Genomic DNA, 25,442 nt, shown 5'->3' with positions numbered 1-25,442 from the left:
ATTAAAGGATTCAGACAGAAGGTGTAGTTCAAAGGAGTTTGAAACCCTGAATTTAATTGCCTCATTTGTGAACTTCACTGAGGGTGGTTTGGGGATTTGAAGAGGATATACTGCTAGTTGGAGAAAGGATACTAATTTGGAAAAGGGGATGTTCCCTGAGTGGCATTTAGGAATGTCTTTTTAATGTACTGTTTGGTGGATGCCTAAATTGGTTTCTGACTTAATATGCATTATGGGAAAGAGCACAAAAATGACCCTTTGCCACAGCCAACTTCACTCATTCTTCTTGCAGTTTGGATGGACACTAGTTTCCACAGTGTGTGGTTCAAGCAAGATCTACTTAGGGATCTGAGGCAACTGAACATTGTGACATAAATTGCTTAAATTGTTGGATGAAGTCATATTTGGTCGCAATTATTTTTATCCCTGTTGGTTTGTCCAGTTGACAGGTTTCTACTAGAAAAGAGAGTCCCTCGTGTCTCTATTTCTAGCCTTTCCAGGCTGTATGCATTATATAACATATTACACAAAGCCACACAAGGAAGCAATAATTGAATAAGGGGCCCACTTCAGGGTAATGCACCATCAAAGTTTTGTATTCCTGCATACCCTCACTGAAGTTCTGAAGGACCCAAACAGAGCTTCCCATAAAACTCTGCACCACTGATTGGTCCATCGTGTAATATACAGGACCTGATGATATTTACATGTGGGCGATTGAGGCTTTAACAGACAGGTGGGCGTCAGTGATGTAACAAGAGTTAAAGTTCACATCCGGGGACCAGATGTCTGTTGTAACCACACAGGCACAAGCTCATTTCTACATGACCTGAATGTGTTATACATCAAAGGTTGTAAATTTGCTTTGTGTGAGAGAGATTAAAGGCCGTTTTTAATGTAATCTGGAAATTGTCAAAAATAAATGGAGTGAAGGGCACCAAGTCCACCCTAATTACCTTCATGGCTATTATGAGTTAGTAATATGATAAATCAATATGTCTGGACCTTTAATTATAGTAATGGGCTACTTTGCAGTACATTTGCCCTAATGCTACAAATAATAAGTGGGAAGAACATAAATTCCTGCTGGATTTTATGGACTCTCCTAATGCTCAGATTGCACATTTCTAATATTTAGTGAGTGTTTTGAATAAATACGCCATAGGCAGAATGTACTATTACAATTATTACATGCTCATACTATGTAAAAATGTGTATGCATGAGAAAGAGTGGGGTCGTTATCATATAATTTTTTTTGCAGTTACCTTATAACTTGTTGCCCACTTTTAGTGCAAATGTCTAAGTGTTCCTATTATCAAATCTATTTTTATCTAAGATACAAACCCAGTGCTTGCAGTATAGCTACAAGATGGAGGCATACAAGTTCACTATTGTAGGTCTACCAATTATTTCAGAAGATGCACAATAACACTGGGTTCAAAGTGAAATGCTGTTCTCCAATCCCCACAGACAGGGCTGGTGGTAAATAGGATCAATGAGTCCTGCTGATCAACTTCTACAGGTTCAAATGCATATGTTAATTTCATAATATGAAAAATTCCTTTTAGAAAGCAAGTCTACAGGGGTTAAGGGAATAGTTCCACCTTTCAGAAAATATGCTTGTTTCGTTTTCTTGTCGAGAGTAAGATGAGGAGATTGATACCATTCTCATGTATGTATGGTGATGTTAAGGCCAAAAGACAGCTAGCTTATCTTATCAGAAAGACTGGAAATAGGAGCTAGCCTGGCTCTGTCCAAAGGCAACAACATTTGACTACCAGCACCTCTAAAGCTCACTAATTAACATTTTAGTTGTTTTACGGGTTAGGTAGGCTACTATTTCCTGGCTGTGCACAGTAACTTCCTGAAGTCTCTGCTGGTTACATCGCAACAAAGCAAGTCACTGCACCTACCCAAGAAATAGTCCAGGAACAACAAACAAGATAATGTGTTAATAAGTGAGCTTAAGAGGTGCTGGTAGGCAGATTCTATTTCCTTTTGATAGAGCCAGACTAGCTGTTTCCCCCTGTTTAAAGTCTTTATGCTAAGCTAAGCTAACCATCGCTTGGCTGTAGCTTCATATTTAGCCTACAGTCACGAGAGTGGTATCAGTCTTCTCATCTAACCCGTTGAAGATATTATTTCATTGCCATTAGTCCTGAATTGATGGCTTGGGAGTGCCACCAAGTTGAAGTTCTGCCTTTTGTTATGTGTTGCGAATAAATGGGGCTCTGTCCCTTTAAACCGCAGCAGGAGGTGGTGCTCTCTGGCACATGAGGGGAGGGGAGGGCCGCGCCGCGCCGCGCCGCTTTGTGCGCCACACAGACTCAAACTGAACGGACATTGGAGCAGCAACTGTCCTGCCGCAACTCTCCTGCTTCTCCTGCTGAGGAAACTAAACAGAATTTGTAGTGAGACAGAGGCTTATTCTCTAGTTTTGCTGTTCTCCTGTGTTTAAGGAAAGTTGAGTGGAGTGGAATATAACCTGAAACTTCCCCCATCGCTCGGACCGTAAAGTAAGGTAACATTTGTTCTTGTGTGACTATTGTTTTTAGAGTTGAGTGAGCTATAATGTGCGGTTGTATTACACTTATTTAGGCTAGTTCTGCGAGTGGCGACTTTTAGTAATTATTCGGCTGTAGCCAGTGTGTCTGTTGTAGTTTTCTGTAGACTATTCTGTGGGGTCAGAGAACAGACTTAGGCTGAAGTTAGGCCAACGGTGTGAAATCTGCATCTCATTTGAATGTCAAATCTGCTTGTGGACAATCAGCGCCTGGCAGTCTCATCGAGCTCTTGGCTAAGCCTTATGGAGCGACATAAACGAGCCCTCAGGCGTCCTCTGTGTCTTCCATCAGCCTGGTGAAGACTCGAAAAAAAAAAGGGGCAAACCATAACATTATGAAAGTCACCACTTTAGTTTAAAGGAAATAATAAATATGTGCTTTACAATTTATTCTTTGTTTCCAAATACTCTGGGAATCTTGGCTTGCTTTACCTGGATCCACATCTTTGTAGCCTAATCTGGAGAAACTTTGCTTTTTGCTCTATTATTTGAAAAAATAGTTTTTAGCCATGCATTCAGTCTAGCTCATGGGCTATGAGGTGTGCAGAGCTCCTCAAACTTTTTTTTTTTATATCAAGGGATCTCCAAGTACAGAAGTGTTAGATTACTGAGCCGATAAAATTTTGGCACAGAGCACCCATTTTGCAAGAAATCCTGCTTTTGTATAATTGATTATAAAACGAAATAGTTATCTGTTTTAGAGGCAAGGCCAAAACCACAGTAAGCTGATGAAAGGAGTCATTAACTGGGTTAAATAACAGTGAAAGTAAACTATTCCACATTTGGGATCCCCATTATGAGTCCCCAAGGGTCCACAGACCTCTGGACTCACATATTACAAATCACTAACTACTTACTTATTCAGTTCGTAGATACCCAATAGTGGGAAATAGGTTGCAGAGTCTGAAATAAGTGTCTCAAATAACTATTTTCAGCTACAGGACGGGATATGGTTTAATCCGAGGGGGCAGATGGACTTAGAAGCACCAGTTCTCTCCACTGAGAGTTACGTAACATTAATACTCTGCTGTGGGAACACAAAACACAGTAAAATATCTGAGAACCTACCAAGAGCTCAACAAATTACACAGCTACTTTCCTTTCATCCCTCACTCCCAAATTCGTCCACCTTCCCGCGTCATTAGCGAGTTGTTCCTGTTTGTGTTTACAGACCTGGCACTTGACTCCTATGGTCATCATGCCTGATGAACTGGGTAATTTACTCTAGGATTGCCACCGTAGCTGTATACCTGCCCAGCCCCATTCATCATGCTCTGATTGGAGGCCGTATAGTGTGTGCTTGACTTTAACTACACTGAACATAAAGTCTGCAGGCCTGTTTTTATGACATTCAGTTTCATTATTCCTTGCTCATCGTCAGTAATCAACCCTTCGTTCTTGTTAAACCACCAGTCTGGACAAAAGTATGAGGACATATTGATTAATGGGCTTGGCTTTGGTGTTGTCTTTGTACGAATGTTGCCCTCTGACCTCCTACACTCACACACACACACAACCACACCCTAACAGCAGCCCTAAGGCTGGTCAGTATTTGTCATTTTGCTTGATGAATCATTTACCCAGCACTGTAGCTTGGTTTAAAGAGAAATGAGGCAATTGGGGAAAAATGCTTAACTGTGAGGTTGACCGGAGAGATTAAGGCCAAGGTCAGACTCTGCCTGATTGCCATCATGCCAGCAGTGCCACTTTTCCAAGCGTCCTCTTGCTTTTCTGTCTTTTCCAGTGACAAAAGTGGTGCATTATCACACACACTTAAGGCCTTTCAGCTCTTTATTGTATGGCTTCTCCAGAGCTGCCAGGCAGATATCTCTCCATCAAGATCTATTGTGTGCACTGCAGAGTCAGAGGGGAGGGGGGGAGCATGTGTGTGTCATCTCTGACTGTGCTTTTTTTTGCAATGGAGGCTATTTCAGTTTGCTCTGGAGGATACTGCTGCTGCGTAGTGAGGAAGCTGGCTACCTGCCCGACTCTGACTATGCTGAGGTCATTACAGTTTTATACTGGGAAGAGGGCGTGCAGGAGTGGGGGCTGGGGAGAGGCAGTTAGACTGCAGCTGCACAGTTGCACTCTGTTTCTCATGAAAACGTTAACTTCAGGCAGTTTCACATGCAGTTAGTTAAAGTGGGACAACTAATTTCCTTGTAAATCAACAATGAGTCAGTATTTTATTTGTGTGTGTCTGGATTCCATATTGTGTGGAGGATAAAGATATGGAGTATAAACTTTTCGCTTTCATTTATATGAGAAAAGAAATACAAATTACTTGAGTCAGATGTGATAACTTACAATATATTGCATGTTCTTGTTGCTTCCCATGCCTTAGGAAGTGCCTATGTAAATTATTTGCAGCCTTAGTAATCCACCCACCTTTACCCCATGCTCCATAGGAGACCAACAGGGAATTATGGGAGAATGTCTTGACATTTAGTCTTCTGCATGGCTTTGTTGCAATTACATGGCAACAAAGGTCATATAGTTGGGGGGAAAAAATCTGTTTTTATGAATTATTGTTAGCGTGTTTTGAGAGGGTCAGACATGAGTTTTTAGGAAAAAATGATTATGGTGTCTACAGAAACAGCACAAAGAGGGTAATTTGCCCAGAGCAAAAGGTCATTTTTTTAGTTGTCACTATAAATAAATAAATACACTCTGAGTCAAATTCAAAATGGCAGCTGTAATGTGTAGGAAAATATCACTTATTGAAATATTATTACATTATTGGAAGTGTTTCATGGATACACTCAAGTGTTCCGAAGCTGTGGAAGCTTCCCAATTTCTGCGAATCACTTCAAAGGTGACGGATGTGTAATTTTTTCAGCTGTTACTGGAAAGCATTGTGGCTTATGTTGAACACCCTGAGGAGAGTTGTTTTGTCTCAGACAATTACAGGATTCACCCCGCCTGAAAAGAAAGCAGCAAGGCCTTTGAACTTTGACGAGAAATCATGCTGAGGGTGTTTGAGTTAATCTTTGAACAGAGTTTATATGGAAGCGAAATCCAACGGTGCGCCAATGTCTTTAGACTTTTCACAGACATTTAACTTTGAACTTCGAACAAGAGAAACAGATTAACCAGAAGTCCACCAATCAGTATCTGTAAAACAGAGGTTCTCTGTAAAAATGCCATCATTTAGTTCTGTGGTTCCCATCCTTTGCATATAAGCATATATTTGAGGAAAACCTAAAAAAAAAAAAGTTTTTTTTCGCTGTTATTCTATCCTGTTAATCCTCTTGTGATCCCACAGATTTGTCTCGCGACACCTAAGTAGGAAACCACAAATTCAGTCAACCACAGCTGTGAGTTCATTTATTGTTCTGAAAGTATGTTATTTATTTTTGTTAGAGTAGATGTATTTCAAATGATCTTATTTTGGAATCACACAATTCGAGTGCTGAATTGTTAGAGGTCAAAACTGTGTCAGCTGTTTTGGGCCAAACTCCCTGAAAATCCATCATTCAAAATTTGGCACAAAGCTGTAACCCTGTCAACAGCGAGGAAACCTTAGCTGATTCTGGCACAGTGACACCACAGGCCCTTTCCCATCCCATTTAACAACACTATATTATGGCTGTTCCCAAGAAAAGGGGCCACTTTCTCTTTTTCTTTTGTGCAACAACCCGTATACACCTGTCACTCAATCGCTCCGATCTGTGCCTGTTTGGTTACTGTCAGTGTGTGTGACCATTGTGGAGAAAAATAACCAGTTCAACAAGAATTATTTACCTGTGCAGTGTAATAACACTCCACATTGAAGTAATTTCACTCCCTTCATGAAAACGCCAACAACAGTTTGACTCCACAACTCCTAAACATGTGCTTCAAAATAACATATTGTGTAATACTATCAAAGATTTACTGTATGTGTATAGCACATCATTGTCACTCTTGTTATTGTTTATGTCCTGAATTGCGTTGTTTAATGCTGTAAAACCAGTTTGGATAATTATCATGTCTGAGGTAAATGCAGTTCCATTGAAGCTGAACGTGGCCAGCTTGGTGGGTTGTTCTCATGTTGCAAACATTTCCAAGCATCCTCTTTGGTTTCTGTGTTATACAAGGACACCACAGAACAACATCATCCATCATCAGCTGGCACACCTGTCCAACTCACATTCTCTGGAATCCTGACTTATTACAGTATGTGATCACAAACATATTTTGGAACATGTGTCATACCTTTGATTTTGACTTGCTGATGAGGTCCTGGTGGTATGCTGATATCAGTGGCACTGATTTAAAGTGAAAATCTTGTAAATCTTATTCTCATATTTTTGTCCATAATATTTTACTCACCTCCTCCATTGTAGAGATTTGGGAAAACCAGACTTTGAATGGTTCACAAGGATCGCAAACCTCCTACAGCTTTCCAAAAAATAAAAATGATTACCGCAGCTACGGGAATACTACACACACACAGTTTATAATGAAAGCTATCTGTTAAAAGTTTGTAGTCTCCAAGCAAAAGCAGATATAACCCTAATGAAATCACTGGGGTTATCTTTTCAGACTTTGGAAAGTTCCCTTTTAGAGCCACAGAAGACACTATACAGTTGTTCTCATGAAGCGTAAACTGAACGTAATTTAAGTAAATTGAAGTTTTTTGTTAAAGCTGTAGGAAGCCTGCACTCCTTGCCCTCTTCTAATTTGTACGTATCAGAGTCGTTCATGATTTAGACCCCATCTAAAACAATGTTATCATGACCAATAGTCATGAAAGCCAAAAAATATGAGAATATTTTATATAAACACGAAAAGGTGCTTTATTATTAGATTTATAATCCTTGAAAATTTCTTCTTAAGCAAATAATTGTCTTTGTAATTGAGTTAATTATGAAATCTTTTGTTGCATATACAGTTTGAAGCTGATAATAACCCAGCAGTTGATGTATATTCATAGCAGGTTTATCATCTGAACTGTGTAAATGCCACAGCCTGATAAGAAACTCAGTCGACCTGCCTTTCTTTTTTTGTTGTACATTTCTATTAAAATTCAACATCCAAGTGCAGTCACTATTCCATCCATCTGTAGCAGCACTAATGCTGGCTTCTGTACACAGTTAAGCATTAACCGCATATGATTGCATTAATCCCTCCACGACCCTTAGTCACTTACACAATATTGCTTTTAACAGCAGGACTGAGTCGTATATTGAAAACACACATTACTGGTGGTGTGCAGCTGGCCATTGTGGTCCAGGCTTTGGCCTGTTTACAGTCCAGTGAGTCCTCATTGTTTTGCGGCTCTGTATGGACACAGAAACAGGTGGTTTCTCTCTCAAGCGTACTGAAAAGACAAAGGACGGCTGTTGGCGTAACTGTGGTCACCTCTGTGCCCACGAGATGACAAATTCATGCCGGGAAACTAGTTCAGGAGATGGGAACAGTCACTATGAACTATTATGGGCTCTTAGCATGGTTGTCTGATGATCCTGTGAGAACTGCTGATTTTCCTTGTGAATAAAGACTCACACATCTTCCTGCCAGAGCCTCTAGAGGACATTTTTCCAGGTCAGTAATTCAGTGCTGTGAATGGACTGGTGAAAAGTTACCTTGACAGATAATCATCTCTCCCTTTGTCTCCCTGTATTAAATGCATGCGAATCACTGTAAATAGTGGGTGTCGTTCATTTTAGTCACCTTTGAGCCCCAGTGTGTGTGTGTGTGTGTGTGTGTGTGTGTGTCTTTTCGTACTTTCCTTTATAGGTACATGCGTGTGGTTTGGGTGTGCCAAAAGGGTTTGGTTCCCTTCTTCCACTTTATTGCTTTGTTTTTTGTTCTGTCTCCTCTATTGTACTTGTGACATTGCTGGTTCCTCAGTTACAAAGAAACTGTCTGAACCGTGTGTGTGTGTGTGTGAGCCGTATGTTTGTGGCAGTTTGTGAGCGAACAGCGGCTAACTCTCCCTGATGACCCTTGAACCTATTTACAGCAGTTAGAGTGCGAGCCGTTGATGGATTTCAAACTCATTGTTCACCTTACACAAACACATTTACACACATGTAGTTCATATACATATATATACATGTACATATACATATACACATATACATAAACACAGCCACAACAGGGCCTCTTTATGTGCTTCCCTAATGAAAACTTCATGCTTGCAGACGCAAGTTTCCAGGAAATCAAAGTAGTTGCCTGATTGGCAAATCAAAGTAGCATACCAAACGTGAAAGCTATCTTTAAGTAAACCAAATCAAAGAAAGATAGATTACGGTAAGATTACACTTATGATACTTCAGAGACTTTCCTGACATAATCAGGTGGTGATTCCTGAAAGCTCTCAGGATTTGGGACTTTTATCATCTGGCCAACAGATCTACAAGGTTCAGAAGAGCCATGTGTTATGTGATGTTGTGGCTTATATGATGTTGTGGCTTTTATGATGTCTGATGTAATGTGCTCTCCATTGCCTTTGGTATTTTATTTGTAGGTAGGGCTACAATATTTTTTCCAATTAATCTTACAGTCAAAAAAAATTGAAAAATACTGAATACAGAACCCAAGGTGACATCTTCAAATTGCTTGTTTTGACATATATTCAGTTAACGAAAATAAACAGAAATTCCTCACATTTGAGAAGCTGTAAACATTTAATGTTTTCTTTATAAATTACATAAACAATTACTTAAGTTATTAATTGTCTAACTGTGTAAGTACAAGTCTTACAGCTTATTTGACTTTAATGATATGAATAGCTGCTGTGCTCATATTTAGCCCATATTAAATTATAGCATACACACTGATCAACTCTGTCTCAGTGAGCTGAGCTGCTGAAATGTAATCACCGCATATATGCTGAACTGAACATTCCTGAAGAGTCACTTTAGGAAGAACTTACACACTCACTCATGGCAAACATGTATGTCCTCCTCACACACAGCACTAACCGAATCACAGTGGAGGTAAATCAAGCAAGGATGCAATTAAGTTAACAATGTGCTTTACGAGGTCAGGAGCTCCATTCTTTATCTCCGTCCTGGTCTTGGATTTTTCAGCTTGTCAACTGTTGTGAATTGCTACTATTAGGTTGAAGTGGCCATGTTAGTCGGCCTGTGTGTTCTTTGTCAGGGAGTGTTTTGTTGTCTGCCGTTGGTGTCATTAAAGTTAACACCATGGGGGTTTATTAACTCATCTTGTCAGTCACTGCTCGATGCCTGACGGCTTTATAGCCGGTTTGTGTTTTTGACTTCAGTGGGGAGGCTGCTGATTTAAAAAAAAAAAAAAAAAAAAAAAAAAAAAAAAAAAAAGTCCCGGGGCCGTTGAGAAGTTGACACAGTGCAGAAAACGGTCACTTATCTTCCAGTCACACTGAGAAGCCTCCTGCTGATATCACCAAAGTTTGTACGTGTGTGTCAGTGTATGTGTCCTGTTTTTCCAGAGTCTAAAGATTGTCTCACTGGCATTGTCTTATGGTTTTGGTGATTTGGCATGTTCTGTTTCCCCAAGGTCTCATTCTGAGCAAATTGTTAGTGCCTCTGAACCTCTTCCTTTGTAGAAATAGCAGCCAATATGGCCAGTAAACAATTTGAACTTAATAACGTTACTTCAAGCCAACTGTGACATTGACATCCCGGCTGTAACAGAGCATTTTGTATTCCCTCTCTGTCTTTTTTTAGTACAATCCTCAGTAGAAATTCTGCTTTGTTTTGTCGTCCAGCAACTATTGGACGGTTAATTCAACCACTTGGCTCAGATCCTGCCCTCTGGTACCAGGCGTGAATGCTGTCTATTTGTCAGAGACTGATGGGGTGGATTTCAGTGATTAATTAGACATGTACTATCATGTGCATGCACTCACACACACAGTACAGCACAATCCCTCCACTGTAGGCGTAATGAGGGTTTGGGTACATTTCATGCAGGACACAGTGAAAGAACGTCTGTCACTGTGCTGGCATGACTGAGTGAATCCAATGTGGTGACACCCTCCACCGCCCCTTTGAGGGTGTGTTTCTCTTCAGTGCCTCCATCTGTGCCTTTCCTTTTTGCAAAAGTCCCTGCGGTATTGTTGCTTCACATGGGAAATGTTGTGCCCCTCATCGAGAGGAGGGGCATTTCCCCCCCAAAACAAACTATCAGGAGATTTGTTTTGTTCAATGGCTTATTTTATAATCAAGAAACATATTCTTTATCTTTGTGTTTGGTTTTTACCAAAGCTGCTTCTTTTCCCTCGCGGCAGCCCACCTAGTATCTGACCAAACGCTTTGTCCAACTATGCAGGAGTATCCGCTTTATGAAAGGCCAGCTTGACTGAAAACAGAGAGAAATTGTTTGGAAGCCTGTCGTCTGCTTCTGGAAATCAGGATTTGGAAAGATTAAAAAAAATCACTCATCATAGTCACGTGGTGATTACGTTACTGGGTATACTGGGCTCACAACAGGAGCTTGTGAAACTTACCAAAAGCAATAGAAAATGGATTTTGGAGTCAGACAGAGGAGGGCTGGCTGGTGGGGCAGTGAGACAGAGTGGACAGAGGTGTGGCGTTTGCTGTCCTGGGCTCCTGTCACACAGTGCAGAGGGCCGGCTCAGACATGCTGGTTTTATTTGCTCATGTTGAACACACTGCCCTTAATCCTCCTATGGTTTTGTTTCTGCCTGTGCGGCATTGGGACCCTGGAGGCTGATACACTACAGTTTATACACACACACACACACACACAGAGGGCCTGTAGTACTTGGGCAACAGTCCTGCTGATGTAGGTATAGTTTCCTGGCCAAGCTTGTCTCCCAAAGCCTTTTTACATGAACATGATGAGTGTTGTCAGTTTTCTGCAGATGAAGCACTCAACATTTCAGGGTGGGTGATCAGAACACCTCACCTTTGTCCAAGTCCAACCTGTTGCGTGTTTCAGGTTTCTTAAGAGGTAAACCATTGCCATATTTGAATATTTGCACAGTTGCTCACATTTCTGTATATCTAGTCAAATGATATGTAAGTCTTGATGATCCATAGTGACTAGAACTTGCTCGTATGACACATGTTTGCAGGGCATAATGTGACATAATGGTGGCAACACCCACATGATAAACTTTATTTTTATACATGTACCCTCTAATTAGGTTATTTTAAGCATGTTTGCATATTATTGAGGATAAACTGATGTTTTTCTGTAACTCCTTAGGGTGCAGAGTTTAATTTAATAGCATCCATGTGTTATATGAGGATAAGTCTGTTGACACTGAACATTTTGCTCATTAAGGTATTAAACCGGCCCTGAGGACATTGCATTTTAATCAAATGAGGTTTTGTTTACATTCAACCTTTCTCACCAAAACCCTTCTGTTCGTCCTTATGGATAAGGATTTAAACATGTTAAATGCATTTCTACCTCAAAGCATTTTCAAAGGCTTTTTTAAAAATCTGAAAAAAAAAAAAATCGTAACTCAAGAAGCTTTCAACCACAACTCGCATCTTCCTCAGCGGAATATAATAAAACTATATATTAATAATTAATGATAATAAACTCTGCTGAGGAGGACTGTGAGTTGTGGTTGGAGATGCTAGAAAAAGCTAGTAAGTGGACCTTGACTTAAGACTTCCAATGTCAAGAATGAATTTTTATGCTGACTTAAAAAGACATTTTTTAAGTGTTTCTCCTTGCTATCTTCTCATTTTGCCCTCCTCTTTAACTACCTTGGTGGAACACATAATACAAACACTAAACATGCTCTGCAAAACCACAACTGGTCCAAAACACCACAATCTATTTTCAGTTAGCTTAAATGATGAATTAACTAGCAAAACAAAGCTGGTCATGGTGACTTTAATGGGCCATTAGGCAGCTCTAGAACCCCGTGGACATTTTAAATGCTGTATCATTTTAAAAGTATTGTGGTATTTTTCATCGTAATTTGTCTCTGGTCGGTTGCATTGGGTCAGTACAGGAGGAGCAAAAGTCTAAAGCCCAACCTTTACTGTTAATGCTTACCATTTCCTCTCAGAAATGTGATGCTGTAGGAGTGTTGAATAACTGACTACAGAGCACTCCAGGTGTGTTTGTATGCGCTGGATCTGTTTACAGTGGGCTCATACTTTCTAATAAACCTGGTGGTACACCTGTGTGAAATAGGTATGTTCCTTGACAAATGGCTGGTGAGGCCACGTACCCTCTCTAGTCTCTTTCTTGACATTCACATCCTTTTGTCTGTGTGAGATATTTCTGCCATTTGTCATACAGGGTTAGCCTTAGAGCTATGTGACTAGATATGAAGTTGGACAGGAAGAACTGGTTCCTTCTGTAGCAGGCAGTCTTACAGAAGAACAAAGGATAGTTTACTGCACTGCGGTGTTGGTAACAGGTCAGCACATTATTGTAGATAATCACATTGCATGTCTTATGTTACTGTATCAGTCACACATTTTTAATCCTTCTGATTCACTTTTAAGGTGTGCAATGCCGAGTTCGTATGCTACATAAACTGTATTTTCTTCTTAATTATCTGTGCGGTGGGTTAAGGACAATAAGTAGATATTGAACTGGAGGGAACTTTGAGGTGCATGAAAAAACACAGTGAGGTGAGATGGAGGCTTTGCTAATGAGCTCACACCAAGGCTACAGCTACATGATGTTAGGCAGAATCACATTCATATCTAGTTGATGAGATCTCCTAATTCCTTCATTTTTAGCACATTTCTAGCATTGTAACAATAATAGTTTTGTATTTATTATATTTCTTTATATAACAGTGTACTTAGGCACTGGCAATGGGACTCAGAATAATTGTAAAGTAAGATAAAAATAAATCAATTTATTGATGACATGTATATAATTGCGTGGATTGACTGGATCCTTGTTATTTCAATGCTTTTGACACTGTCAGCCTCCTCTCCCCCCGTGGGAATCAGATGCTTGGACTGGAGGTTATGGGCCTCACAAAGTTGGAAGCCGACCTTCATTGTTAAGAACTTTCCATTCTTATGCAGCTCCATTGATTAATTGATTAGCAATTTCATAGATGCCATTGGCTGACTCGTATATTCATTTGCATATCAATGTTGCTGACAATAGGAGTGAACAATGGAGGCGATTCTGGCTAGTTCAAGGGTGAACAAAGCAGAGGTTTTCGTACTGCTCAGACAGCCGAGGCTCTGTGTTAAATAATACATTAAAAATGGACAACTGAGGACTTAAAGCTAGACAAGGCAAGCATTTTGTGTAAAAATACACTTAAATATTGTAGTATTTTATAATCACAAAGTGATTGTGTCATACCTGCCAACAGAAAGTCATAACAAAATACAAAGTAACAAGCCTGGCAGTGTTGGTAAAACCATGCATGTTCTGTACAATTTACTGACTTCATATGACAAGATTATTTTGATATTGATAACATTTTTGGGTCACTGATAAATAAGCTCACCGCTGTCAATGGTAGGAACTGGGGAATCATATTTTTCTTAATTATAGTGCCCTTTTTATATTTGATAGAAATCAAGGTAACCTGCCAGACAATAGTTGGGATCTCATAACTGTTGTGTAATTACCCTTTACTTGGCTCCTTGTAACTCCTGCATGGAGGCTTCCACCTTGTGAATAAATTATACTCTTTCTCTGTCTCCATTTAAAAAATTTAAATGCAGTCAAAAATAAAACCAGAAACTATCGCAGTCACTGTATGCCTGTTGGTTTAACTTGACAGTAGTCGAGCTGTGATTGGATAAGCAGCCAAAGCCTCTTTCCCCTGTTCATTGGGTGGAAGGAGAGAAAGTGGCATGGGATAGCTGAGGACTGTTGGCGCCTGTGATCCACGGGATTAAAAGAGAGACACTGAACGTTGATGAGCATGGTGGTTGTTATGATGTCATTCTGCGCGCATCAGAGTCTGCCAGCAACATAAGATGCTCTTAATCATTCATGGCCCTGCCACCACTTGTCTCAGTTTGAGCTGGAGTCATGTGACACTTTGAGTGCTCGGTTACATAAAGGCTTCTACTAGCTTGCACGATGACTGAGGCAATAATTCTCAACTCAAACTAACAATAATACTTACCTCTTTGGGGATTATGTAGTGCTCTAACACAAACATGTTCAGCTATATGTGTGTGTTTTTGTGTATATATTGGTAACTATGACCTAAAAAGAGTGATGAGATGGAATTTTGCCCCCGGCTGAATTGAAAACGTGTGGTATGGGCCATACAGGTCAGACTGGAATCCCTGGTCAACCAAGTTGACTTCTGCACAGTGTATGAGCAAACACAGAGCTACGACTAAATGTTTTTCCATCTGTCTAGACATAGAAGTGACTTTTTTACTTTCATGTCATATATTAACCTCCTATATTCACAAAATCAAAAAGAGCAAATAATTTAGAACATTCATTCCAATCCATACTCCACCTCCCTCCCCCTTTCTGTTATCTAGAATAAGATCCGATTTTGTATTTAAAATGTATAATCTGGGGCTAAAGTTAACCTCAATGCCTAGATTTCCCAAAACAACTTAAAAAGATGCATAAATGTTCCCTCTTTATGTGAAAAAACATTTAACACAGCTACAGTTTTATATTTAAATCACTTTTTTAGACTTTTAAAATGGCCTCTGGAATGTTATTTTGAAACAGTGACACTGCCATTCTAAATGATTTACCTTTTTATAAAGTACTGAAAGGCTAGAACTGAATATGACATTGACGGCCTGCAGGCTGTACTATCTTTTGTCATGTCCACAATAATGGGGTCTTGATGATGCTGGGGGTTTAAAACTATTCCTACCAAACACCAAAGGGGCCCCAAAAGCCCCTAGGCCATTTCCTAGAATGGCTTAAGGTGTGAGGTTTGCACCTTTTTGATATTTGCGCACCCACTGACATATTTTATGCTAAGGTTGAATGTCTTCGAATGACAAGGCACATCAAAAGCATTCCCATTCAGCTATAGCACTGGGCGATTGTCTTATTGCCCTGCATGTGGCCACCAGGAAGGGCTAATCCATCTGAATGAGCTGATCTCTCCATGTAGGGGATAAAATCTTTCTCTATCTCTGTCTCCGGCCGTCTTAGAGACAGGAAGCTCACTTGGTAGCCAGTGCTCTACTCTGATGTTGCCATAGAGAAATACAAAACTATGGGCAGCGGGGAAGAACATATCTGCCTGCAGGCTGTACTATCTTTTGTCATGCCCACAATAATGGGGGCATATAAAGTATTTCTGATTAGTTGATGAGTTGTCTTGAGTGGTCAGTCACACATTCAGCAGACTTTTGTGCAGCAGATACTAAATGGCTACTGCACAAGGCATGAAGTAGTAAAGGGTTCAGCTAATGATAGATCATAGCCTACTGTATTAATCTAAGCACTAAGAGTCTGCTCAGAGGGACTATGTTGGCAATTTCCTCAATAGTATAATCTTATAATTTGGCATCCAGTTGCTGTTTGAATAGATTTCGTAGCAGTAAGCCCATTCCAGTTGTCACGTAAAAGGATGTAAACTTGAACTCAAATGGCTTTTACAATAGAACCTAAAAATAAGCTTTTCAAGTACTATTAATGCATTTGCTATTTGTTAGGCCTTCTTTTGTGCCATCTTTTTAGTTGTGGGTACAGTGCATCTCCCCCATTAGCACCACCAGAACTACTGACGAAATCTTGAATGAAGTTGTTGAATATAGAAGAAAAAACCTTGGCAGTGCATAGAGTTCAGTTCTCTTTGGAGATGATCGCTCTTTTGAAGAGGAGCGAACAAAAAAACAGCACCAGCTTTTATCATCTATCAAACCACCCTCTGTTCCCTCTAGTGCTACAGTTGCCTTTCCAATTGAATGGGTTCTTGTCAGAGATGCAAATGTTTTCATGGGTGACGTTGCTTTGGAATATTGTTGAGTGAAGCCCCCATTCATTCACAGTGGGGATACGCATACATGCCTAGACCGTGGGCTTCAGCTGCAGTTTGAAAACACTGAGAATGATGGGATTGCTCTCTGGCTAAAACAATTGAAACACTTGTTAATGTCAGTAACACATGGAGCTAGTAGACTGTAGCCAGCACATAAGTGGGTGTTTAAACCTCTTCTTCACCCGATTTTGTTTTAAGATCATGTTTCAAGGCTGAGTCACTAGTGACTAGTGACAGTTTGGTCTAAGTGCTGAAATTAGCCATATTATCCGCATATTGATTTGAAGATAATCAGTGCAAGTACAGGATCAAAGTGACCTGCATTAAATCAAGAGCACCCTGCTTTCCTCACATAAAAAAAGCCTTTAATCTATGATTTGGAAATGTACTGATGTTTGTTCACTGAAAAACAGACAAAATGAGGCAGTGATAGACAGAACAAAATATTCTGTTGGAGGTGCTCAAATGTCATCTTCCAGAGTAAAGAGACAAAGGCCAAAATTGAGAGAAAAACACAGAGCTAGCGGTAGAAACATTTTATCTATTGACGATAGGAGGGTTAGAGCAGAATATAGCAGATGTGGACTTTCTGATCTGTGCTGTAAGTCGATCCGTGCTGAAGAAAAGCTGTTCCACTTCCATTCTTTTTTCTTCTTCATTCTTTTATTCCTGCCAACTTGAACAGCTCCGGCTCCCAGCATCCTGTGTCTTGCTGGTTATGTAACAGTCAGGGGCCTAAATGGGAACTAAAGCACAGCAGTGACAGTGGACACTGCATCCACTTGAAAAACTGAATGTGACAGCAGCCTATTAAGAGATTTTAGAAAGAGCTAAAAAATGTACCAGAAGAATTGTACCGACACATTTGAATGGGAACTTATTTTGCAACTTCACTGGGGGTATTATTACTGATTTAAAGTAAGGTGAAGTTGCTGTGAACTTTGTACCAGAAAGCTTTTCTTCACCATTACGTAACACCCTTACAGAATTCTGCATATATAGCTTTTGCTAGTTTAGAACCACTCAAGTGAGGCTTCTTTAGGAAGCTCTGGAAACAAAAAAGTTTCCATACTTGATGCAGATCAGGACAGAGCGAGTTGTGTGATGAGAAATGAATAGACATAGCTCTTTAGAGAAGCATTTAAAGTGGGATTTTACGTTTTCATCTGAATAAAATGGTGTCTGTTATTAATTGCATGTTTCCATATTGCCTGCCAAGCTGCATAGCTAGGTTTGGTTTACATAAGTACTGATGTGGCTTTAATGATCTCTATTCTTCTTCATAGGCTGATCCAACGGTAAGATGAAACCAGAGCTGGAGGAGCAGAATGGCTGCACACATTAAACACCTGGAATTGTACTTTCTTTGACAACATCTCATACAATTGCCAAAGAATTCTGGAAGGAACTCTCCTGAACTCCTACAGAACCTAGTTTAATTTCTTTCTGTGGATTATAAGTAAGAGACTGCCATCATGCCTATTCTCAAGCAGCTGGTAAACAACTCTAACCAGTCGAAGCGGCGGTCTCGGGCTGACCTCACCGCAGAGATGATTAGCGCTCCATTGGGGGACTTCCGCCACACCATGCATGTTGGTAGGGGAGGAGATGCCTTTGGGGACACGTCATTTCTTAGCACCCGATCAGGGGAACCTCCCAGGGAGCCGGAAACAAAGCAGGGCTCCCCAGGCCCCAAACCAGGGCTACTGTCCCGCACCTTCAGAAGCAGCAAGCGCTCTCAGTCAGTAAACCGGGGGGACAAGTATGAGTACAACATGATGGGGCCTTCTGGTGGCTCGTCCAACTTTGTGAAAAACGCCATATCCCTTCCTTACCTAAACGATGACGATACTAACAGAGGACACCAACTGCCGAAGAGCGTTTCCTCAAGCCCCATGAAGACGCTGAGGGAGACTGAAAGCAAGCCGGTAAATGGAGCAGCAGCGATGGCGACATTGGATGCAGAGTTTGACGAGCGCAATTTCGGCGAACTTACAGATTTGCCTCCATCCATGCCTAAGGGAGGCGGAATGAGGCACGCAGAGTCTATGATGTCCTTCCACATTGACTTGGGGCCATCCATGCTCGGGGATATCTTGAGTGTGATGGAAAAGAAAGGCTGGGAGGAAGACGACCTCGGCTACGAAGAAGGCAAGGGTAGCGAGGGCCGTGCGTCACCCTCCCTCATTCCCCACATAGATGATGATGATGATGTGGAGGAGCAGGCCCCTGCAAGGCCACCTCGCAGCATGTACCAGCAGAAGGCCATGGTGGATCCCTACACCCCGGAGCTACACACCAGGAACAACCACCACAACCTGGATAGCTGCTCCGTGTCCAGCTCCAGCTCAGCCACTGAGGAGAAACCTCAGTACCACATCCATGATGGCGACACGGACAGTGCAAAGTACAGTTCGCCACGTGGAGAGGATGACAAAGATTTCACCTTCATGGATGATGATGATGATGATGATGAGATTCGAGTGTAGGCTAAACTGGTATCACTACCCTGAACAGTCTTGAAGGACACTAATGGAGAAGACCAGGCGTTGGGAGGCTAACGAAAGCTGTGAAAGGCGTGAAAGGCAGGGGAGGGATTTAGAGGCAGGGCCACATCCACTTTAAGCTTCTTATAGATCAATCTAATCTCTCTACATTTGTTCAACATCATAAATGAAAACCATTTAAGCCTTATTCACTGTGCTGTATCAAGGAGATGTGAGCTGAGTGCAGACAGACTGGCTCACAAAGTGGAACTCTTGAAAGGTTTGGGTTCATTGATTGTTGCAGATTTTTGCAATATCAAACTCTAAACTCATTATTATTGGGAAATTCTCCATTTTCAAATAATACTGGCTCCCGTGTTCCAACCTTGTCCTTCTCAAAGGTACATTAACAAAGAAGAAAAACCAGCAAGCCATTGGTTATGAGCATCACATTCGTTTTAAGAAGTAAAGGGTGACCGTAAGGTTAGAGAACTGTAACCCAGCTGTCACTCACATGAATATCACATTTGGAGTGTGATGTGTGAGGTGAGGAGAATGATATGCGAGGTCACAGGAGGAAGAGGGAAAGAACAGGAAGTGAAACTCAGATAGCTTTGTAATCACTGTGTGTGGGAGTGATCTTGGAGCTTCAAATGCCAATGACAGTTTTGGCATAGACACTAAATATATAAAGTAGTTGTTACTTTTGTCCATGTCTGACTTAAAGGGTATATTTCTGCTATTGTTTTTAATTTTTTTTTTTTTTTTACTTTTTTATGTAAGTTGGTCTACTGTTGTAGAGCCTGTTGTGTTTGAGTTTGGTAGTTTTTGCCGCTGTCTCTCTTTGGAAAAGTCTTAATTCTTTAAATTCACAGACAGCTGTGGTATTTATTCATTAATTTTCATAAAGGATGGGTCATCTTAATCTGCACTGCTAGGTCTTAAATTTTTTGATTTTGGGTTTTTTCTGAGAAGTTTAATTTCTTATAAAAACTTCTTAATGGTACCACAGAGTGAGCCAGCTTCTTTCTGCAGAGGTTTGCTACATGGCACTTAATTATATGACTCAAGTAGACACAAAATTGTCTAAGTCACATCACTCCTGCTATCACTGTCATGGCAAGGCTGTATTAGTTGACAATGACCTCTGTAAAAATGTGAATTGTCAAAAAAAAAAGAGGCCTTTTGAATGTGTACCTTTTTAAACAACAGGACAGAAGTGGTGATTGTGGCTAATTATGTGTGTGTCGTCACATCTCGTTCCACATACTGTAATTACTGAGGTTGGTAGGATTAGCAGGTCAGCAGAGAGACATAAAATAAGTTTGAAAGGGAGTTGCTGCAGTAGAAAAATGGTTATATCAAAATGAATAGTTATGGCTCTATCTAAAACACATCTCCTCTCTCCAGACATGTGTACAGGCTTGTCCCTAAGGGCAGAGAAGGGATGTAAAATTGTATACTAAGTGTTATTAGAGCACAGCTACTTTATAGATGGACATCAGATATGTCTCAGGGCAGTGAGAGTGGCAGATATTTCCTGAACCCACAAGTGATAATATTCACCTCCTCTACACAACCCAAATCACACAGTAAGAACAGATGATTAAATCAACCAATCATCTGGCTTTTCCCAGTCTACTCATTAAATGTGCTGGATTATTGGCCCCCAACCAGCTGGAACTGCTCCAGGAACAGCAGGGTCAGGAACAGACAGGTGGGCTTTGGCTTTTGTGTTTAGTTGGTTTTACAATGCTGGCTCACTCAGTAGGCTCCTCCAGATTACTTTCAGTCATAAATAAGGCAGAAAGAGATGGACTTTCCTTTCCAGTATCCATGATTAATGTCTGACCTTTTTTTTAATTTTGCATTTGTGCCCACGTTTGACAAATGGGAGCTTTGAATTTTCTGTTGTGGTACTGATGCAGGGGTGTGTACATAGAATCAGGATGCTGTGCCATTCTGCCTTGGGTTATTGTAATGTTGTGGAACCATGTCTACATGAACATGTTGCAAGAAGCTCTGAAATTAAAGGCAATCTGGAGGAAACTGCCAAGTATGTTATAACCATATTATTGGGTAATGTTAGCAGGATGTTGGGTTTTGTTTATTTTTCACTTATGTGTAGATATGCAGTATGATTTGAGTCAGACCTCTTTCATATTTTCATGTAAATGTGCCAAATTTTAAGATGTCTTTTACGTCTATTGATCCATGGTAAAATATGTGGATTGTGGATTGTTTGAGCAGCTGCAATCCTTCATGTGCATCATCAAGAAATGGACACAAAAGAACAAAAACACTCCATATCAGCCGTTGTTTTAATCAAGTAATGTAAATATATTTTGTCGATGATTATAGGAAACAATCTTTGTTATCAGCAGTGTGACTATGTTGTAATAGGGTGAGAACCAGAAGAATGTTAGTGGCTTTAACACTAAATAGCACATTTGTAGCCAAATTGTATTTGCAAGTAAGATTTAAAATCTTACACCAATCTGGCAACCCAGACTGGTGGAGTTTAGAAGAGGTAAATAGAGAATTATGGGAAAGTATACTAAATTACGCTGAAATACTTTCTTGTAATTGTCTTAACTTTCTGCCATTTGTCGTGTTTCTCTGTGGGAAACTCCTAAATAGGCCAGAATAAACCATATAAAAGGAATTTGCAAATACTTTCTGCCTCAGGTCTGCTTAAAAGTTTTCCATGCCCTGACAGATGTGGTTTGGTGAGTGGCAAAAAAAGATAAGGACTGCAAAAAAACAACTGGCTCAAAGTTCAGCTGTAGAATGTTTTCTTTTTTTTCTATTCAGTGGCTGTAGCATTATGCCAAGTATGTACTGGTTTCTTTTCCTATTCCTTATTCTGGTTTTACAGTATATTAATATATTTACCTTCCTCACTTTCCTGTCTTTGAAATAACAGCTATATTTTTCAATAAAAGAGAAAGCTGGTAATCTTTAACTATGGCTCAGCTGTTTTTGTTTCATCTCTATAAGTCTGTCACCACAGGAGGCTGCCTCATTTTCAAACTCTTTTGCAAGTTTATTCACATTCTGCTTCCAAAATAGGCAGAACACTCATTGAAATCTGACCTTCAAGTAGACCCAAGAATTTTTACTGAGGGAGCCGCTGAAAGAGTTCCAGCCACATCCACAGTTTAACAAACACCCACTTGGAGTGGATTATTCTACATAAATAACCCAGAAATGAAAGATAAAATCGTATTCCACGTTACGGGCAAGATGAGTCTTGTTAGCTAATTGCCTTCTAGCCTGACATTGATCTTAATAGGCTTTAGAGCTTGGTTGATAAAACATAAAGATGCTTAAAACAATCAGGCATACCTTGTGTTTCTTCACATGCAGGTTTTAAAGACAACATATTTACTTTTTTATATGATCCAATTGATTTTGTCTGTGAGGAAGGGGAGGAAACACTGTTTAAACGATGTGTCGAGAGAACAGTATTAACTGTACAGATGGAATACATCAGCTTTTTTCCTCCTCTTCAAGCATAAATCCAATTTCTCCACTTGATGGCCAAATCTGGATATGTGATGACATATCTCAGATTTAACACACGTGTATCATGTCACTTGTGTGTTCAGGACAGGTGGACATTTGAATGTGAGGAAGAGCATCATGATCTCAGGTCCAAGAACAGTAGCTGAGGTGTTAAAATACCAACTTGAATAAGAGACCCAATGGAAAAATCCAGTGTTTTGTTTGGATCATTTCTGAAAAATTTTCCCCACTTCCCCACTTTAAGTCTGCACAGACTAAAGTCATCTACTTCAATAGAATGAACTGTCTAGAAGCAATTGTGGAATGTTACCAAGTATATTTACTCAAGTACTGTAGTTAATTTTGAGGTACTTGTGCTTCACTTGTGTATTTCCATATTATTCTATTTTCTACTTTACTACATTTCAGAGGAAAATATTAGCCTACGTTTACTACACTACCTTTATGTAACAGCTGTAGTTACTTTGCATATTTAGATTTTACATGCAACACATATGATCATTTGATAAAATATGATGCAATGTTGCAGATTAAACTACCCAACAGTAGTGGATTAGCTGGTAATATTTGTGTGCTTTTACTTTGGTAAGATTTCAAAAATAGAACTTTTACTTGTAACAGAGTATTTTTAAATTGTGGTATTGCTACTTTTAGTAGTACAGGATTTGAATACTTCTTCAACAGTGGAGGACTGTAACATTGTATGTACATTTACTCAGGTACTGTACTTAATCACAAATTTGAGGTACTTCTGAGTATTTCCATGTTATGCAACTTTATACTTTTACTCCACTACATTTCAGAGGCAAATATTGCACTTTTTACTACATTTGTCTGACAGCTATAGTTACTAGTTACTTTTCAGATTACAATTTCTCATACCCTTTCTGTCCAGTGAAAACCATGTATCTCCAAATATGGTGATTTTGAATTTTTCTGATAAACTGATGGATTAAGTGTTCCCTTTATGGGTTTAGAAAATTCTCCTACTTCTCAAACTAAATAAACTACTTAAAAACAACCTTGGATCAGCTGGAAAATGCATCATCACAAAGCTGAAACAGGCTGTTTTTCTAAGCTCATGAAAAGTTGACTTTTTAGAGATAGAGATACGTGGTTCTCACAGGACAGCGACACTACAAACATATGCTGATTTTATAGAATATGATGCATTGCTGTAGATTAAACTACCCAACAGTATATAAAGTAGTTAACATTAGGGCAACCTTAAACAACTACAGCAGTAAAATGCAACATACACATTAATGCAGCAGTGATTTTAATCCAAAAACATCATATATATAATAGTAAAACACTGACAGGGAACATTTTTCTGAATAATGAGTGCTTTCACTTTTGATACTTAAGGTTTTGAATGCAGGACTTTTACTTGTAGTGGAGTATTTTCACAGTGTGTTATTGTTGCTAATATTTAAGTAAAAGATCTGAATACTTCTTCCACCACTGTTCTTCTACCACTCTCCTAAAGCAATGCTAGTTGCCCTCACTGATAGAAGGTTTGGCGGATTCAATGTAATCTTATTAAAACAGATAGCTTTACTTAAGGAAACAAAAATAACTTGTGGTTATACTTGTTAATAGGTGTGCTACTATCGCCCCCTAGTGTCACTTTTATGTTAATGCAAGTTCAATTCCTGGATTATTTTCCTGCTAACTTGCTGGTGAGGATATATTCATGTGTTCTTGGCCTAAAGTTTAGGGGCTTAGATCAGAGCTCAGAGGGCAGTGACATAGATGTCTACTATTCTGCTGCTGTCATATGCACCACTAATGTTTTCTTTCAGACAGATGCCAAGTGTGATGAAAACATTTTCAACAGATTTGTTATCATATATAGCCTATAAATAATATGTTTTGGTTTTAATCAAGGGTGGGGGAAGTTTACTTTGTTATGTAATGTGACACAACTCATTTATAAATAACCAGGGCTTGTATGTAATCCAAGATCCGACAATTATCCTGCATTACATTATGGCAACAGGTGGTGTCTTAACTCCACTTTAGTTTCGCTAGTGTCCATACCGCATCCATTACTATATTTCCAAACATGCCCTCTTTTCACTTTGAATGGCGTCATTTACATTAGGCTTTTGTTCCTGCTGTTGGTTTGGTGTTGGCAAAAGAGATATTCTGCAAATACACAAAGCTCAAGCTGATGCGTCAGCAAGGTCTGTAGGACAAACTATTCATGGGTTTTCTATCCTCATTCTCACCTAATGTAAAAACAAATCAGAGCTTCCACAATGTGGAAGTGTGTGGTGAAATGTAAAATGACCTGCATCAAAATACACAACTTTTTCTGTCTCTTTACAGAAATATCCTGGGAGTGTGAGAAAATTTAAGCGTGCTAGAGAAAGCCAACTGAAATCTCCATTTTCACTGACTCATCTCAAGCACAACCTTCCGACATTTTTTCTTTACAATTCTGTTTTACATTATTTTATATGCATGAAAAAGTATATTGCTTAAATATCCATCAATGTAAAATAAATATATGTAGAATGAATGTATATTTTTGTATGTATATTTTGGATGCTACAGTTAATTTTGTTCCCTCCAGTATTTTGTTTTACGCATTGCTAGAATCAAGAATATAATATTTTTTCCTGTCTATATCCTCCAAAACTAATGCCACCAAATGTTTCCTAATTGCCAATAACACTAATATCCTACCCTTATGGCTTGTCATTTACACAATACAGCAAAAAGCATACAAAATGTATTTGCATGGACAGCTAAGAGGATTTCTAAATTGTGCTTTCAGTAATGTCTCTTCTTTGTTTCAATCTGGAGGAGGACAAATAGCTGGATCAGAATGGTGACTCACTGGAGCGACCATGTGGGACAGTCTGTGTTCTTGCCAGGGAGATGAAATATCCTACTGAAAAATTTATGTCTGTGTGCTGTGCTGTAAATATTTACCCTGCTTTTCCACTTGTTTGATGTTCTCCATCTGGTATACAGTGTGATGTCTAATGTATC

General features: G+C 39.7%; 1 protein-coding gene across 3 annotated transcripts; it reads left to right on the top strand.

The window, feature by feature from the left end:
- The first annotated feature begins 2,000 nt into the window (after window positions 1–2,000).
- cdc42ep4b (CDC42 effector protein (Rho GTPase binding) 4b) lies at window positions 2,001–21,876 on the top strand. 3 transcript variants are annotated; one of them, XM_044179305.1, is made up of 2 exons: window positions 2,001–2,517; window positions 17,712–21,876. In XM_044179305.1, exon 2 carries the CDS (start codon window positions 17,901–17,903, stop codon window positions 18,912–18,914), a length of 1,014 nt encoding a protein of 337 aa, XP_044035240.1. In that variant the 5' UTR covers window positions 2,001–2,517; window positions 17,712–17,900; the 3' UTR covers window positions 18,915–21,876. The 3 variants fall into 3 exon arrangements, with proteins under 3 accessions (XP_044035240.1, XP_044035239.1, XP_044035241.1); XM_044179304.1 differs by having other exon boundaries at window positions 2,255–2,522; XM_044179306.1 differs by lacking the exon at window positions 2,001–2,517 and adding an exon at window positions 7,376–8,093.
- The last annotated feature ends 3,566 nt before the right edge of the window (window positions 21,877–25,442 follow it).

Source organism: Siniperca chuatsi, linkage group LG20, assembly GCF_020085105.1.
Source record: "Siniperca chuatsi isolate FFG_IHB_CAS linkage group LG20, ASM2008510v1, whole genome shotgun sequence".
Lineage (NCBI taxonomy): Eukaryota > Metazoa > Chordata > Actinopteri > Centrarchiformes > Sinipercidae > Siniperca > Siniperca chuatsi.
This window is presented reverse-complemented; position numbering and strand designations above follow the sequence as displayed.

Coding starts and splice junctions, on each gene's coding strand:
- cdc42ep4b (XM_044179305.1), top strand. CDS start 17,901: ATGCCTATTCTCAAGCAGCTGGTAAACAACTCTAACCAGTCGAAGCGG.